Here is an 18,549-nt window from a genome sequence, read left to right on the forward strand (position 1 = left end):
ACACATTACCTGAAATTTTTGAAATTGATCAGATGCAGAGTTCAAAAGTTACCATGTAATGTTCAGACACACACAGACAGAGAAATGCTGTCAAGCTGCATGTAAGGCCTTCATGAGCTTGTCCAATTAACATGTATCATTCTTAGATTCTTACATATAGGTTAATAAGTGCACTATAAATTGCTTGGTTACATTTATTCTAATGAGATTTCAAATTCTAGTGTAAACAATGAGTTAGTTTCTGGTTTTGAAGAATTTGTCACACTGCAACTTGATTTTAAAGCTAAACCTTTTATTGTTAAAGGAATGTGCTAAAAGAATTGCCAAAGTTTCAGCAGAAGCTAAATTGGAAATCGATGAGGAAAATTACCTAAACTCCTTCAGACCCAACCTAATGGATGTAGTATACACATGGGCAAATGGAGCTACTTTTGCTCACATCTGCAAAATGACCGATGTCTTTGAAGGTATGTTGCTTTAAAACTTCCATTTTATGAAATGTTAGTGTAGTACAGTTCACAAATTCTGTGTGATTGACTTCTGTTCTTTGTGACGTGGTTAAAGTTTGCATTCTTCTGTTGGGAGAAAATTAGGAATCTGAAAGGCCCAAACCTGGTTCTAAATATCCTTCTGAAAGTACTGTAAAGTTACTCAAGCCAGATATTTTCAAGTATTTGCTTTCTCTGTAGTAGAAAACCACAAACTTTTTCTAGTTTGTGTGGAAATCATTTTAAGTCTACTTAGCTGTTTTGGTAATTTGGAAACTATAAAATATTTTATGGGGTTTGACTCACCCCTCGATAATAAATAACCAGTTTATTTAACCAAAAAGAGTAGCATTTATAAAACATAGAAATCCTAAAAATTGCAGTATATTGTGCTTACAAGAAGAATTTTAATGCTCAGTTTCTTATTCAAAGCCGAAATGTTTGCCTCAACAAATCTATAACTCTTGTTATATCCGCTAATGATGACCATAAAAATAGTATGTAAGGGAAAGTGGAGATTGTTGCTTCATAACTTCAGTTTTGTAGAAGTTAAGTCCTTCACACTTAATTACAAAGTCAGAGGAGAAAATATTTTGGAAAGAAGCTGGGAGGGAGTCTTAAAAATGTACTAGATAGGGAAGTTTTTTTACTTAAGTCAGCTTTAATGAATATAAAAATGATTTAATTTCAACTGTGATTTCTGAGGGTAAGTTCGCCCCCCCCCCCCCCCCCGATTCACTGAGTTGCCATGGTAAAATCAGTTTTTTGTTTCCATAACAAACTCAACAAAGATTATTCATTTTGACATCTAAAGGAACAAAGTTGTTTTCCTGACAGTCTGACTTCCCATATCTATCTTTTAAAATATGAGATGCAAAGGGACTTGATTTGTATTCTGATGAGAGAATCCATTAGATTCAATTCAGTATCTAATGCACTCAGGAATATTTGTGTATTGCTTACTGACAAGTAAAAATGTGGTGGTCTGATTTTCTAGCTCTTCTCTGTTAGATACTTTAGGGACACTGTGCATGCAGTTTGATTTAGTGGAGAGCACAGAATGTGAAACTTGTATTTTGTAAAGTCTTGTAGGGAATTCTTTCAAACCTTTTAACTTGATGCCAGAGTCTCAGCTGTCAACATTTAGAAAGCTGATCCCTACTGATATTGTTTTGTATTTTATTGTTTTGTTTGTTCTGTTGCCAGCTCAGAAAACGACATGGGTTATCAAAAACTACTTTCCTTTAAAAATGGAACACTAGAAGATTCTTTAGTTTACTTTTTGCTTACTAAGCTCTGTTTGGTGCTGTACAAAATGGTACACTTTTATAGTGTTACAAGTGACTTCTTCCTCAATAACACTCTTAAGGCTATTAATATTATTTTATTACTTTTTTGTGATGCACCATGATCCAAGCTTTAATTTATAGGAGGAAAAATCAGTAAAGAACGGAGTGAGAATTAAATATTAATAATACTTTGCAAAGTGCCATACAAATACTAATCCTCAGAAGACCCTCTTAGGCTGTTGGTAGTTTCTTAGGTGCAGCCACTTCAGAGAATGTATTCCTTCCCCTGCTCCCATCTATTTGTGTTCCCAGTGATGTCCCCCTTCAAAACAGCTGCATGATTTTGAATTCTTGATCTTTGTTCCCCCTTTTCTTCTTTGTGCCTTAAAATTCTCAGATAGAATCTTGTTTGGGGAGAGGCTTGCTAAGAAAGTGGTGCTTGACAGTAGCCAAAGATTTCACTCCCTACAACAAAACCCAAAGAGGGCTTACAAGCTGTCCTAGTTTTATCCACAGCAAAGGTACCAGAGAAGAGACTCCTGACTCCAGGGGTAAACCTAGGTATGGAGCACCAAGGGGAAGCATGGGCCCAGAAATGGGACTAGTCCCTCCTTCCACTCCAAACCATTGGTATGTCTGCGGTAGGGTTCCTAGAAATAAGGGTAGGGTATCACTCTTCACAAGCAGATGGGAGTCAATCCACTTCAGTATAAAGTGCAGCACAGATCTCAAGAGAAACACAATACTGGCTGCGCTTTCCCACTTCCTAAAGTTTTGGCAGTAGAACTTATGTTTCAAGAAAGGTGCTGTCATAAATATAAAGGGAAGGGTAACCACCTTTCTGTATACAGTGCTATAAAATCCCTCCTGGCCAGAGGCAAAACCCTTTCACCTGTAATGGGGTTAAGAAGCTAAGGTAACCTCGCTGGCACCTGACCCAAAATGACCAATGAGGTGACAAGATACTTTCAAATCTGGAGAGGGGGTGCGGACAAAGGGTTCTGTCTGTCTGTGTGATGCTTTTGCCAGGAACAGATCAGAAATGTAAGCCTTCCAACTCCTGTTAAGTTAGTAAGTAATCTAGCTAGAAAATGCATTAGATATCCTTTTGTTTAAAATAAACTGTGCTGGAGGGAATGTATATTCCTGTTTTTATCTCTTTTTGTAACTTAAGATTTTGCCTAGAGGGATTCTCTGTGTTTTGAATCTGATTACCCTGTAAGGTATTTACCATCCCGATTTTACAGAGGTGATTCTTTTACCTTTCCTTTTAAGAACCTGATTGATTTTTCATTGTTTCATTGTTGGATCATTAAGATCCAAAGGTTTGGTTCTGTGTTCACCTGTACCAGTTGGTGAGGATTCTTATCAGGCTTTCCCCAGAGAAGGGGGGGTACGGCTTGGGGGGATATTTTGGGGGAAGACTTCTCCAAGTGGTCTCTTTCCTTGTTCTTTGTTTAAAACGCTTGGTGGTGGCAGCATACTGTTCAAGGACAAGGCAAAGTTTGTACCTTGGGGAAGTTTTTAACCTAAGCTGGTAAGAATAAGCTTAGGGAGTCTTTCATGCAGGTCCCCACATCTGTACCCTAGAGTTCAGAGTGGGGAAGGAACCTTGACATGGTGGGAGAATTGGGATCATTTTGAACCAGTAGCACAGCAGGATTTTAAAAGGTTTTGTAAAAGGTGATTGCAGCTTTTGATTCTGTCTCTCTGCCTGGGGGACAGAGCAGCAGGCATAACAAAAAAGATTTTTCTGTAAGCTGAGAACAGCTATCCGAGACAAAAGGTATCAGGTACAGCAAAACAAAATTTTACAAGCCAGGTTTTTTTTGTTTTCTTTCTAACTCTTGGGTGTAAAGTTAGTTAAAAACGGAGAGGTTAGGATGACAGAATGCAATGTTCAACAGAAGCCAGAATAAGCCAGATTTGAGGTTGAGGAAAGACAAAAGGAACATGAAAGACGGGTAGAACTCAGACAGATGGAAATGGAGGAGAGGGAAAAAAAGGAAGCATGCTGAGGAGGAGAGGGAAAAAGAGAGGAAGCATGCACTGGAAATGGAGAAGGCAAAGGCTCAGCAGAATATACCGAATAACCCTAACAATCCACAAATGGGAGCGACTATGTCTGCAGTATGATGAATCCAGTGATATTGCTGAATATTTTCTCACCGTTGAGAGACTGTGCACACTCCATAAAATTCCTGAAGCTCACAAGATGACCACATTGCTCGCAAAATTGACTAGAAGAGCTCTGGACATATTCAATAAGATGCCTATTGAGGAGGCTTCTGACTATAATAAATTCAAGGATTTGGTTTTAAAGCAATTTCAAATTACATCCGAAACCTACAGAGTAAAATTTCGAACCCTTAAGCGAGGGCCTGGACTAAGTAATGTGGCTTATGTAAACCAGATGACAGAACTGTTTGATAAATGGCTCAATGGACGGGCTATAACTAACTTTGGAGGAATGTGGGATTTGATTATACAGGAACAATTCCTGAATATGTCCAAGGATGATATAAAACAGTGTTTATTGGATAAGAAAATGGACTCAGCAGGAAGTCTCGCTTCTTATGCTGATCAGTACGAGCATAGTCCCCAGTCCCAGACCGCCAGAGAGGCGGGGCAAACTGGAACAAAATGGGTGGATGGAGGAGAGAGTAACAACCCTGGTCGCAGTTGGAGCGGATACCAGAAGGGACAGCCTCAGACCACACCCTACTACCGGGGGCAGCCCAAGGCCCCAACTCTACACCCCAAAGAACACTCCAGATACCTTATCGCCCCACCACACCATTCTCTGGCAACCCACCTCGCCCCAATGACCAGTCAGCTGGGCGATGTTTTAAATGTAACGAGCCGGGGCATGTAAAGGCCAACTGCCCCAAGAACCCCAAAGGATTAGAGTTCATCGCACCGGAATCACACCAGAGGTCCCCAGGCCCAGATGCCTCCCAGATACCCTCAGAGCGGAGGGAAACTGTGAGTGTGGGCGGGAAGAGGGACGCCGGAGCACAAATGTCGGCTATCCATGCTTCCTTAGTGGACCCCAATTTAGTCAACCCAGAGGTCCAAGTGACGATTCAACCCTTCAAGTCAAACTCTTTTGACTTGCCTACAGCCAAGTTGCCGGTCCAGAACAAGAGCTGTCGAGGAACGTGGACTTTTGCAGTGAGATTACTGGTTCTGTGGATGAAGGGAAAGCAGTGGATGTATTGTTTCTTGACTTTAGCAAAGCTTTTGACACGGTCTCCCACAGTATTCTTGTCAGCAAGTTAAGGAAGTATGGGCTGGATGAATGCACTATAAGGTGGGTAGAAAGCTGGCTAGATTGTCGGGCTCAACGGGTAGTGATCAATGGCTCCATGTCTAGTTGGCAGCCGGTATCAAGTGGAGTACCCCAAGGGTCGGTCCTGGGGCCGGTTTTGTTCAATATCTTCATAAATGATCTGGAGGATGGTGTGGATTACACTCAGCAAATTTGCGGATGATACTAAACTGGGAGGAGTGGTAGATACGCTGGAGGGGAGGGATAGGATACAGAAGGACCTAGACAAATTGGAGGATTGGGCCAAAAGAAATCTGATGAGGTTCAATAAGGATAAGTGCAGGGTCCTGCACTTAGGACGGAAGAACCCAATGCACAGCTACAGACTAGGGACTGAATGGCTAGGCAGCAGTTCTGCAGAAAAGGACCTAGGGGTGACAGTGGACGAGAAGCTGGATATGAGTCAGCAGTGTGCCCTTGTTGCCAAGAAGGCCAATGGCATTTTGGGATGTATAAGTAGGGGCATAGCGAGCAGCTCGAGGGACGTGATCGTTCCCCTCTATTCGACATTGGTGAGGCCTCATCTGGAGTACTGTGTCCAGTTTTGGGCCCCACACTTCAAGAAGGATGTGGATAAATTGGAGAGAGTCCAGTGAAGGGCAACAAAAATGATTAGGGGACTGGAACACATGAGTTATGAGGAGAGGCTGAGGGAGCTGGGATTGTTTAGCTGCAGAAGAGAAGAATGAGGGGGGATTTGATAGCTGCTTTCAACTACCTGAAAGGGGGTTCCAAAGAGGATGGCTCTAGACTGTTCTCAATGGTAGCAGATGACAGAACGAGGAGTAATGGTCTCAAGTTGCAGTGGGGGAGGTTTAGATTGGATATTAGGAAAAACTTTTTCACTAAGAGGGTGGTGAAACACTGGAATGCGTTACCTAGGGAGGTGGTAGAATCTCCTTCCTTAGAGGTTTTTAAGGTCAGGCTTGACAAAGCCCTGGCTGGGATGATTTAACTGGGAATTGGTCCTGCTTCGAGCAGGGGGTTGGACTAGATGACCTTCTGGGGTCCCTTCCAACCCTGATATTCTATGATTCTATGATTATCCCATCCCCATGCTGTTGCGGGAAGACTTGGGCAATCATGTGAAGCTAGCCAAGAGGGTGGGAATGGTCACCCGCAGCCAGGCTAAGCAAGCTGTCACACCTAGCTCTGTTCCGGAAACTTCTACCAGGAACCTGTCAGAGGTGATGGAACTGGACCCCATGCCAACGTCTGCAACAGCAGTAGTGGATCTAGTCACAGAGACCCAGACAGAGCTAGTCTCAGAACCGGAAGCAGCGGAACAACCAGCATCAGAACCATTGCCAGCACTGAATCCAGTACTTGCAACCCCAACACCAGAGAGCCCCACTGCACTGGCAGCAGCAGATAACCCTACACAAGAGGCTTAGCGGGAGCCTGAACCCCAACATAGTGCACCAGCGGAGAGCGGTTCACAGTCACCGGAAACAGCCCCATCACCTGGATCGCTTCCAGAGGGACCAAGCCCAGGTCTACAATCCAATGAGGAACTGATGTCCGCAGCATCAGGGGAACAGTTCCAGACTGAAGAGGAAGCAGATGAAAGCCTCCAGAGAGTTTGGACGGCGGCACAGAGCAACCCATCGCCTCTCAGCTCTTCTAATCGATCCAGGTTTGTTGTAGAAAGAGGACTTTTATAACAAGGAAACTCTTTCTGATGGACACCAGGAAAACTGGCATCCTCAGAGACAGTTGGTATTTCCAACTAAGTACTGGGTAAAGCTCTTAAACTTAGCCCACGATCATCCTAGTGGCCATGCTGGGGTGAACAGAACCAAAGACTATTTGGGAAAGTCGTTCCACTGGGAGGGAATGGGCAAGGATGTTTCTACCTGCGTCCAGTCTTGCGAGGTGTGGGAAAACCCCAAGACCAGGTCAAAGCCCCTCTCCAGCCACTCCCCAACATTGAGGTTCCATTTCAGCGAGTAGCTGTGGATATTCTGGGTCCTTTTCTGAAAAAGACACCCAGAGGAAAGCAATACATACTGACTTTCATGAATTTTGCCACTCGCTGGCCAGAAGCAGTAGCTCTAAGTAACACCAGGGCTAAAAGTGTGTGTCAGGCACTAACGGACATTTTTGCCAGGGTAAGTTGGCCCTCCGACATTCTTACAGATGCAGGAACTAATTTCCTGGCAGGAACTATGGAAAGCCTTTGGGAAGCTCATGGGGTGAACCAATTGGTTGCCACCTCTTACCACCATCAAACAAATGGCCTGGTGGAGAAGTTTAATGGAACTTTGGGGGCCATGATACATAAATTCGTAAATGAGCACTCCAATGATTGGAACCTAGTGTTGCAGCAGTTGCTCTTTGCCTACAGAGCTGTACCACATCCCAGTTTAGGGTTTTCACCATTTGAACTTTTATATGGCCACGAGGTTAAGGGGCCATTACAGTTGGTAAAGCAGCAATGGGAGGAGTTCACACCTTCTTCAGAAACTGACATTCTGGACTTTGTAACCAACCTACAAAATACCCTCCGAACCTCTTTAGCCCTTGGTAAAGAAAACCTACAGGATGCTCAAAAAGAGCAAAAAGCCTGGTATGATAAACATGCCAGAGAGCGTTCCTTCAAAGTAGGGGACCAGGTCATAGTCTTAAAGGCGCTCCAGGCCCATAAAATGGAAGCGTCATGGGAAGGGCCATTCATGGTCCAAGAGTGCCTGGGAGCTGTTAATTATCTCATAGCATTCCCCACCGAAAACGTAAGGTGTACCATATTAATTCTCTAAAGCCCTTTTATTCCAGAGAATTAAAGGTTTGTCAGTTTACAGCCCAGGGAGGAGATGACGCTGAGTGGCCTGAAGGTGTCTACTACGAAGGGAAAAGTGATGGTGGTGTGGAAGAGGTGAACCTCTCCATGACCCTTGGGTGTATGCAGCGACAGCAGATCAAGGAGCTGTGCACTAGCTACGCGCCGATGTTCTCAGCCGCCCCAGGTCTGACTGAACGGGCATACCACTCCATTGACACAGGTAATGCTCACCCAATTAGAGCCCAACCTTACCGGGTATCTCCTCAAGCTAAAACTCCTATAGAACGGGAGATCCAGGATATGCTACAGATTGGTGTAATCTGCCCCTCTGGCAGTGCATGGGCATCTCCAGTGGTTCTAGTTCCCAAACCAGATGGACTACTGTAAGCTAAATGCTGTAACTCGTCCAGACAACTATCCAATGCCACGCACAGATGAACTATTGGATGAACTGGGACAGGCCCAGTTCATCTCTACCTTGGACTTAACCAAGGGGTACTGGCAAGTACCGCTAGATGAATCTGCCAAGGAAAGATCAGCCTTCATCACGCATGTCAGGCTGTATGAATTTAATGTGCTCCCTTTTGGGCTGCGGAATGCACCCGCCACCTTCCAAAAACTTGTAGATGGTCTCCTAGCGGGATTGGGAGAATATGCAGTCGCCTACCTTGACAATGGGGCCATATTTTCAGATTCCTGGGCAGAACACCTGGAACATCTACAAAAAGTCTTCGAGCGCATAAGGGAGGCAGGGCTAACTGTTAAGGCTAAGAAGTGTCAAATAGGCCTAAACAGAGTGACTTACCTTGGACACCAGGTGGGTCAAGGAACTATCAACCCCCTACAGGCCAAAGTGTATGCTATCCAAAAATGGCCTGTCCCAAAGTCGAAGAAACAGGTCCCATCCTTCTTAGGCTTGGCCAGATATTACAGGCGATTTGTACCGCAATACAGGCAGATTGCCACCCCACTGACAGACCTAACCAAAAAGAAACAGCCAAATGCAGTTCTGTGGCCTGAAGATTGTCAGAAGGCCTTTAACCAGCTTAAAGCGACACTCATTTCTGACCCTGTGCTAAGGGCCCCAGACTTTGACAAACCATTCCTAGTAACCACAGATGTGTCCGAGTGTGGCGTGGGAGCAGTCTTAATGCAGGAAGGACCGAATCAAGAGTTCCATCCTGTCGTGTTTCTCAGCAAGAAGCTGTCTGAGAGGGAAAGCCACTGTTCAATCAGTGAAAAGGAATGTTACGCCATTGTCTACCCTCTGGAAAAGCTACACCCATATGTCTGGGGACGGCATTTCCACCTACAAACCGACCGTACTGCGCTACAGTGGCTTCGTACCGCCACAGGAAATAACAAAAAACTTATTCAGTGGAGTTTAGCTGTCCAAGATTTTGATTTCGACATACAACTCATTTTAGGAGCTCCTAACAAAGTGGCCAATGCACTCTCCTGTGAAAGTTTCCCAGAATCAACTGGTCCAAATCGTCCTTAAGGTGTGGGAAATATTGTTAGTCTTTATCCAGTTAGTAGTATATTTAGTGATGCATGTGTCTTATTAACTCTGTTTTCGCCTAGAGCTCCAGGAAGAAATCACAGCCAGTGTTTCACCCTATCTGTGTTTTGGGGGGCGTGTCCTAAATATAAAGGGAAGAGTAACCACCTTTCTGTATACAGTGCTATAAAATCCCTCCTGGCCAGAGGCAAAACCCTTTCACCTGTAAAGGGTTAAGAAGCTAAGGTAACCTAGCTGGCACCTGACCCAAAATGACCAATGAGGTGACAAGATACTTCCAAATCTGGGGGGGGCAGACAAAGGGTTCTGTCCGTCTGTGTGCTGCTTTTGCCGGGAACAGATCAGAAATGCAGCCTTCCAACTCCTGTTAAGTTAGTAAGTAATCTCGCTAGAAATGCATTAGATTTCCTTTTGTTTAATGGCTGGTAAAATAAACTGTGCTGGAGGGAATGTATATTCCTGTTTTTGTCTCTTTTTGTAACTTAAGGTTTTGCCTAGAGGGATTCTCTGTGTTTTGAATCTGATTACCCTGTAAGGTATTTACCATCCTGATTTTACAGAGGTGATTCTTTTACCTTTTCTTTTAAGAACCTGATTGATTTTTCAAGGGTTTGGTTCTGTGTTCACCTGTACCAATTGGTGAGGATTCTTATCAAGCCTTCCCCAGGAAAGGGGGTGTAGGGCTTGGGGGGATATTTTGGGGGAAGACGTCTCCAAAGACGTCTCTTTCTTTGTTTAAAACGCTTGATGGTGGCAGCATACTGTTCAAGGACAAGGCAAAGTTTGTACCTTGGGGAAGTTTTTAACCTAAGCTGGTAAGAATAAGCTTAGGGAGTCTTTCATGCAGGTCCCCACATCTGTACCCTAGAGTTCAGAGTGGGGAAGGAACCTTGACAGGTGCTCAGTACTCTGTACCCCTGATCTTCATAGTAAGAAGACAGAGCAGATCAGGCCACCTTGAGATCATAAGGAGGCCAGAACAGTGGGATGAAGACACTAGCTTATACTCTTATCAAAATGTCTGCATGAAGCCTAATAACATTGGTGGATCTGGCAGAGATTTAGAAGCTCCTTCCCATTAGTACTGTCATCATCAGTTTGTGGTTTGCCAGCAGAAATAGTTACTAGCAAAGTAAAACATTGCACTTTGTGAGTATCATAGGGCAGAGGATAGACCAAAGGTATTAGCAGTGATAATAGTTGGGCTGAGAAGTCTAAGACTTAAGTTCTGCACATTCTTAAATGACGTACTGTTAGACTGTAACTGGTAAGGAGAAAGCAAATATGATTCACGTCCTGTGCTAAGTATAAATACTTCATGAGCTTTGTAACCTTGCTTGGTTACTTATTAAGGCTCTGTTCCATGTAGACAGGCCTGTAGATATTTTTGAACTTTTGGGGCTGTGGAGAACACAAAGAAAGGCGATTGCTTGCCCATAGTACCATAGGTCTTGTCATTTCGTGATATGAAGCATGTAGGTCAATGAAGGGAATCTTCTGGTCTCTTGTTAGTTCAAGGATTCAGCACAATGGAGGGAAAGTTCACATACACATTTATAGCTGTTCTGGGCAAGTTAGTGCACTGTGTGCATAAGCATCCAACAGGCCACACTTGCAGACTCCTGTTATGCTAATTGTACTCACGTAGCCCTTTTTGACCTTAACGATAGCAGAACCAGTGCTTTACTATAATACTCAATACTCTCCAGGCAAGTAGTGTCTCCACTACCACGTCGGGTCCTTATGAAAACTCTGCTGATTCATTAGCGCTAGTGGCTTTTGTTCTTTGTTTGTCAAGGAGTCTGAAGGGCAGCTGGAGTTTAAGGAGTTAGTAGATCATTCCTAATGCTTAATTCCACTGAGGTTGAGGGTTGTGAGCCATTATGTCCTTGATGTGACTTCATGGTTATATAAAACGTCCAGCATGAACCTTGCCTAATTCCTTTGCCTCTTTTCAAATGGTGTAATACACTTTCAGTGAAGGCAGCAACCCCCAGGCCTCCTCAAGAAATTGGACCTCAAACCAAAAATTGTTTCACTCCTCCCCTTTTCTTCTTTGAAGAAGGGAAATTTCTACAGTTCCATTATCCTGCCCTAGGATTCCACTTTTATGGCTTACATCACCTACATACACGTGTAAGAGACAGCAAGTTCCTCCAAAGCTAAAGGACAAAAACAGAATTTCCCCTGCTCTGGGGGCTGGTCTATGTGGCAGAATCTCCCTGTGCTTGAAGGTGGTTGTGGTGAATCAAGTTAACCAGCATGACTACATCACGGGCAGCAGTCCAGGCGGAATGGTGCTCAGCATCATGTCAGTTTAATTACTATTTCTTCATCGTAAGATCAAAAACAGGGCGAGTTTGTGTTGCCTTTGATCTTAAGAACCAGTGTTTTAATAATGATTAGGTGACATGCTTAACACGTGTCCTAGCCTGCCCTGCCAGCAGCGCTGTGACCAGCACTGTGTTGGCTAGCACTTTTCTTCCCTACACAAGGTTACTGTGTTCCATCAGTTTCGGTAATCTTTGAAATAAGGAAATTGACACATTCTTGTTCATTTATTCTGAATTCCTGGCTATCATTAGTTTATGCTGGAAATCTGATGTTTAATGCCAAAAGCCTACTGAGCTAGGTTTCCTGTGACCAACAGAAAACCTGGCAATCAGTACTTCTGGACTCAGCAGATTCCTCCTATTGAGAGGCTGCCTTTCTGACCACTGGAAGAAATTGTATCCCTTGGAGATACGCTCCAAAGGAATAAGGAGGGAAACAGATGATGGAAATCAAGAGCTACTCCCAGCTAGCCATTCTTCTTGTGTTTCCCAGTTCACTCTTGGCTGAATAGGCCACACAAAGGCAATTAAAAATACAACTTTTCCATTTGTTACATACTTCCTGTGTTCTGGATAAGAGGACTGCTGGCTGCAAATGGGGAACAGAGTCACAGCCCAGGCTGTTTGCTGTTAGCCATTATGGCTACCGTAGCCTTCCGGTCACTCTTTGCAATGGTGGAGCCAGCAGACTTTTCCTCTAACCTTATGGGTCTATCTTTCATCTTTTGTGAGGGTGAAGATGCATGATTCGTCCCATAAAGGGGTTTGTAAAAGGAGACAATTCCTGCAGAATTGTCCAAAAATAAATGCTGACTCTCTCTGAAGGTTTACCCAGATAAAGCATTGTGGACTTTGTACCACACTGCATCTACATTTTTATATCAAAGCACCTGAGTTTCTGCAGCATAGTGACACTGAATCCTGTGGTACATTGACATAGGGGTTTCAAGTAGATTAAAAAACAAGCTTTTATTGAATTGAATATGAAAATGAATAATAAAATAAGGAACACTGTGACTATTGTTATATTAAATACAAGTCTCTATTGAAGGGCTTGTCTAGATGTTGGTAGTAGGTCAGTGCATACGAGGGAACTTCTAGTGCATGTTAACAAAATCCACATAGACAGTTAGAGCATGACCCACTAGATTTACACCCTGGCATGTCTCACACTAACTATTTTGTCTGGACAAACCCTAACTCTTTCTAATTTGATATTGCCCCCATACTACAAGATTCTCTTTCACACTGAAAGCAACATGTAGTATGGTGGGATAGGATGGGGTGAGAACTAGAAACTTTGGCATGGTGGTAGGAGGCATTTGGCACTGAGGACAAGATTAATATCATCTGTTCCCCTTTGTGTTGTGGACAGGGGTAGATGTGAGGATCTGACCTTCTGGGGGGAAGGGGAGAGCTTAAACATTTGCATACTTAATTTGTTCCTCATTATTACAAAAACACCAAATTGTACTGAGTAAAAACACTGCACAATGATGATTTAGATACAACCCCCTGTTTTTTCCTCCCTTTTTTTCTGCACAGCAAGTGGCTAGAGGAAGGGCTTGCTTAGCAGGTATGTTCTTTGCTATTACATGGGAGACAGTTAAATCCTGATCCAGGTTTTTTGTGATCTGGACCAGCAGGCACCTGGGCAGGATCTCTGGTGGAAGAATTAGGCTGTGTAACTCATGAGCAGTGTATCTGCATCACCAACAGTAGCAATGAGGGAAGCTGTAGGCTAGATGGGTATTGGACATTTTTAACGCTGACGGTTATACAAACAAACGAATTGATCCCCCCCCTTTTGGAGCTGGTCAAAACTCAAGATTTTTAGTCTGTAAGAAATATTGGATTTTCAGAAGTTGGGTTAATTCTCCATTGGAATAAAACTGAATTTGGAAACTGTTCAGCAAGACAAAAATGTCATTTTGGAAATAGTGAAACATAGTGTTTCTGGGGGAAAAAAAATAAAACTGACAATGTCAGTTGAGTGATCTGCTGCCAGGGCTCCCAGAGTCTGTGGCAGCCCTGCCATGTAGACTGTCCTGGGGTTGGGAATCCCCAGGGCTCCTAGAGACCTGAGCCACAAGAAATCTAGCTTGTACTATAAGCACAATAGCTAGAAATCCTCAAAATATCACGATCTACCATAGCCATCACAAGCATTCAAAAAAAAAAAACGAAAACCCCCAACCCCATCTAAAGTAACTTTTCTATGGAAAGGTGATTGTCACTTGTCCAAATAATTTTTACAGCTAGAGAAGTATAAAATGGAATAAAAACCATGAACTGCCTTGAAGGAACAACCAATAGGCATTTTTCACACAATTGGCTCTTTTTCCAGAGCCTTTCCTTCACTATAAACTGAATGCCTGACTCCTGCCAGTGTTCCAGTGGCTGGCAGGCTCTCTGCCACAAGCTGTAGACCCTAGAACACTCACAGGTTTCCAGTAGAAACCTGCCGGGTGTTTGAACAAGTTTTATCGAATCTAAAATAGATTTGGCAAAACATTTCTGAGCAGCTCTGTCCTTCTACATTACAGCTGCCCTCAGTAGTGAAGGTGTACTAACTGCAGCGCCTAATGTTCCTGTTGCAGACTGAGCCTTTGAATGCAGGAAGATGTTTCCAAAATGGGGGTGGAGTGTTGTGCATCATTTCCAAAGAAAGGTTTCTTGCTAAATAGCAGCAGCAGCATTGATTTGTGACTAGAAATCAGCCCAGTCCCTAACAATCAGAAGTAAAGTGGCCATGACAGGATCTTATACTTACAAGCCATAGTGGGGTGGAAGTGAGGGGGGGAACGGGAGAGAAAAGGGACCTAGAGTTTTGAAAAAGAAAACTGCCAAGCAATAATCGGTTTAAACATTTATAGATTGACTTGGTTTTTTAAAAGGAAGATAATGTAGGTTTAGGAATAACTGGTTGCTGTGTACAACTTTGTTTTGTCTGCAACAGCTATAAAGAAGCCTCTCTGTGCAAGCTGGTGCTTGGTGGAATTATATTCTTGTGAACAGACTCTAGCAGGGACTTCCAGAAAACTGAGTTGACGTTGCCAAAATGCAGCGTGGCTATGCTCAGGGGAACTGCTGATGGTTCACTTATTTTGGACTCGTGCTTTGTCTCAGTAATTGATGCCATGCGGCTTTTAACCTGCAATGGCTGCAAGCGGTTTTACAGATACTGTAGGAGTTACTCCTGCCGTAGTAGATGACATAATGGCAGCAATGAATGTGTTCATATGAAGAATGCCTTAACAAAACAAATGTGTGCAGGCTTTCACTGAATATAGACAATTGTGGAATTAAGGCTTTATTTTCAAAGAGGGGTGTCTTTAGGCCTGGGTGGCAGAGATAAATTACTCTGGACTGTCACTTCTACAGTCTTCCTCCAGACCAGTTTGTGCTTTGTAGGATCAGTCGTCTGTGAAGTCACAACTCTGCCTGAAAAAATTAATCAAAGAGAAGCTTGTCCACAGCAGATAGTGCACTATCTGCTGGAAATTTAGATAAAAAATTACACTGAAGCTTCTTGTTCTCCATGTGGATATCACTTCAGTGCTGTTTAGTCAAATGTGAAATCTATACTGGACAGATATTTCCACATCACAGACTAGCTTTAAATTAGATTGTAACAAAGAAGCAAAAATTGTATAATAGCACACTATATGTATTTACCATCCCTTCTATTTTAGGTATATCAAGTACTGTGCTTACATGTACTTAGTTATGCTACACGCCTGTACAGGATGTGGAACATGTCATGCACCAGAATCTAGTGCAGTCTCCACTAGCCCCATTCATTGTAGCAGAGAAAGTGAGCTGGCAATGGGACAAAGTCTTTAACACCTACATTCAAAGCCCATCTGCTCAGTAATCTCCCTGCTTTATAGCCCATTGCTTTTAGAATCCGAGTGTCCCTTAGTTTGAACAGTGGACAAGGGAATCCATGTATCAAAAAACAAATGCTACTGTCAGTTCAGGTATTCAGTTTATAATGAAGGAAAGACTCTGGAAAAAGAGCTAATTATGTGCAAAATGCCTATTGGTTGTTTCTTTCAAGGCTATCTGTATTTCAGCTGTTCATGACTTTTATTCTATTTTATACTTCTCTAGTGGCAAAAATTGTCTGGACAAGCGACAATCACCTTTCCATAGAAAAGTTACTTTAGATGGGGTTGGAGTTTTTTTGGAATGCATGGCGATGGTAGGAGGAAGTCTTGATACTTGGAGCATGTCTGGCTAGTGAGCCTGCAGTGCAGGCTAAATTTCTTGTGCAATATTCAGGCTCTCTAAAACTCTTGAGCAGCTGATTGAAATAGGTAGCAACTAAAGTGTCAGGGGCAAAGAGTTCTTTTACATGGCCAATAAACTTAATTTCTAGAAATGAAAGCTGGACTGTGGGAATGTAAGTTGGCATATGAAGTCAGTGGTTTTTAAAATGGAATTCTGTTACAAATCCAAAGCATTGTACTTAAGGAAGTAGGCCTGAAGCTGTACTGTTTAAGGATATCCTTCACGCAGAAGCTCAAGTTACATTTAATGATATGTCATGTAATGAGTTTAGTCAACTTTCTTGTTGCCATTAAGTGAAGTGACTGCTAAAAAAACAAAGGCTTCATTTTTATCTAGGTAGCATAATTCGTTGTATGAGGCGGCTAGAAGAATTGCTTCGACAGATGTGTCAAGCAGCAAAGGCCATAGGAAACACAGAGCTGGAAAATAAGTTTGCTGAAGGTATGTATTTAGAATATGGTTATAAATAGAAGGGTGAAAGTATGTACCTATGAATTAAATCTATTTCAGCTTCTAAAGAAAATATTCAAGCCAAGTTCTTTTGAATTATTATTGAAAATCCTACATTATCTGAGAGAAAAAGCACTTGTAATTTAACACATTGTCAACTTGATTCTTTCTATAGAGAGGTATGGGTGCTGGAAAGTCTGACTTGGCTTTAGAGAGTTTATTTGCAATAGTAGTAAAAGCTAGCTGTTATAAGTATTAAATCTACCAAATTTTATGAAAAAAAACTGCTTAAAAGGATAATGCAGCTACCCTTTCAAGGATAGATTTTCACTGTACTTTATCCATGGGTCTAAAGTCATGACTTACACCGTGCACATAGAATACATAAGTCTCAGAGACTAGTACGGGTACCATAATCTAGTGTTGCAAGGTTCAGCTCTTACCTATATATTTTATGACACAATAATACTAATCTGTTTTTTCTTTTTGATAGGAATTACCAAAATCAAGAGAGACATTGTGTTTGCTGCAAGCCTCTACCTATAAAAATCTATGTTCTGGAAGCTCATTACCGATTGGGAGCAATCTGAGACTTGTTCACGGAGCAGAATAATTTTAGACTGGTGGCATCAGGCCAGTTTGCCATTTTCACCCCCAAGACAGACATTTAATGGTGTATGTATTTAAAACTTGAAGCATTCTAGCAAAGCATCTTACATACACAGTGCTGTTTGTACATAAGTGTTACCATGTTATTTTAATAAAAAATTACAGAAGTGTTTTTATAAGCAGTAAGCTTGAATTAGAATTTTTTTAAAAGATTTTTAAAGCTATTAGATATACACAATGCTGTTATGTTACTATATACACATGTAAAGTGAGCATCCAAGAGGTATAGCAGCAGCAGTCCCTTAAAAGGCATTTATTTTACATATGGAGACTTATGAATTCATTTTCCTTTTAGAAAGCAGGAGACTTCACAGGATCATGGTTGGTGATTACTGCCATAGTGATTTCCATTTGTTGGTGTCTCATGTAGAGTCGTATGTGAATCTTCTTCATTGGGTTTAAATGTACGTCCCCTCACTTTGAAAAAATCTGATACATACACCACCTAAGTGAACAAATTATACACTGTTAGAATCCTGTAAAACCTTACACCCATTGTCTGTCAGCTAAAACTATCAACATTAAGGAGGTAGTCCTACAGTGCAAGTTCTTATGAATTTGGATTGGTCTTGTGTAGTGGTATATGGAGCCAGGGTACTAAAGTAACTGGTTCTGAGAGGAATCATGACTACAAGAGCTATTTACATTAAAGCTCTGATCAACTACCAGAAAATCTGTGAAACCTAAATATTTCCCCTTCAGTATTTTGGGATGAAACAGAAAAATGGATGTATGTATTTGAGCTAAACTTAGTTTCACCATAAAGTCTACTTATTGTCTGGGACTTCAGTTTAAGATAGATTCACACAATCAAGCAAATACTGCACCCTAGTTTCTAGAGAATCACCAGAATGTCCACTAATAAGGAAGGTTTTAAAGGTGTAAGTTTCATGCATCACAGTGGGTGTTACTGCTTTCCAAGTCACAGTTGTAGGATGAAGCAGATTCAAAGCATTCCTATCATTTTATATTTAAATAAGTTTCAAATTGCTATACATATTCTGCTTTAAAATGTAAAAGTTTCATTAGGAGTATCTGTGGTTAATTTTGCCATTTATATGTTGTGCACTCAACCCCAGTAGGACAAAATATTCATAGAGGCCCATCAGCACACTCAAAACCTATTTGAAATTGACAACTTCTGTTAAAAGTAAATTTATCTACTGAACAAAATATTAAGCAGCAGATGGTTGCTGCTAGTTTTTAAACAGCCAGTGCCTTCCAGCAGTTCAGTGGTTTCACTAAGCCCCTGGAACCAGAGGCTGATGAAGTGCTTAACAGAAGTAACCTCTTCCGCAGGTGCACAGTATTTTCTTCATTTTAGTTCAAAGTTAAGAAACCAAAAAAGATTGTCCTCTTCCAATCTATGAAGAAAAGCTAGGTGGAAGG

General features: G+C 42.2%; 3 protein-coding genes across 4 annotated transcripts in view; 2 read left to right on the plus strand and 1 right to left on the minus strand.

Annotated features, from left to right (window-relative positions):
- MTREX (Mtr4 exosome RNA helicase) overlaps positions 1 to 17,282 on the plus strand; it is a 100,831-nt gene extending 83,549 nt beyond the window's left edge. Inside the window, exons 25-27 of the mRNA XM_084629347.1 lie at positions 305 to 467; positions 16,378 to 16,482; positions 16,985 to 17,282. Of these exons, the coding sequence (XP_084485473.1) occupies positions 305 to 467; positions 16,378 to 16,482; positions 16,985 to 17,037 (321 nt within the window). The 3' untranslated portion in view covers positions 17,038 to 17,282. The remainder of the gene's footprint in view (positions 1 to 304; positions 468 to 16,377; positions 16,483 to 16,984) is intronic.
- Positions 6,187 to 8,329, plus strand: LOC311520379 (uncharacterized protein). The gene is made up of 2 exons (XM_084627780.1): positions 6,187 to 6,744; positions 7,884 to 8,329. The coding sequence occupies exons 1-2, from the start codon at positions 6,626 to 6,628 to the stop codon at positions 8,275 to 8,277; spliced, it is 513 nt and encodes a 170-aa protein (XP_084483906.1). The 5' UTR covers positions 6,187 to 6,625; the 3' UTR covers positions 8,278 to 8,329.
- Positions 17,220 to 18,549, minus strand: part of PLPP1 (phospholipid phosphatase 1) — a 137,114-nt gene continuing 135,784 nt past the window's right edge. For both annotated transcript variants that reach the window (XM_084629349.1, XM_084629348.1), the window contains exon 6: positions 17,220 to 17,605. In XM_084629349.1, coding sequence (XP_084485475.1) covers positions 17,477 to 17,605 — 129 coding nt within the window. In that variant the 3' untranslated portion in view covers positions 17,220 to 17,476. The remainder of the gene's footprint in view (positions 17,606 to 18,549) is intronic.

This window comes from Lepidochelys olivacea, assembly GCF_965140295.1.
Source record: "Lepidochelys olivacea isolate rLepOli2 genome assembly, chromosome: 5".
NCBI classification, from domain to species: Eukaryota; Metazoa; Chordata; order Testudines; family Cheloniidae; genus Lepidochelys; species Lepidochelys olivacea.

Bases quoted from the DNA above. Each gene is read 5' to 3' on its own strand.
- LOC311520379 (XM_084627780.1), top strand. From the start codon at position 6,626: ATGTCCGCAGCATCAGGGGAACAGTTCCAGACTGAAGAGGAAGCAGAT. The intron at 6,745-7,883 runs GTTTGTTGTAGA...CTTTTATTCCAG, and splicing joins AGCTCTTCTAATCGATCCAG to AGAATTAAAGGTTTGTCAGT.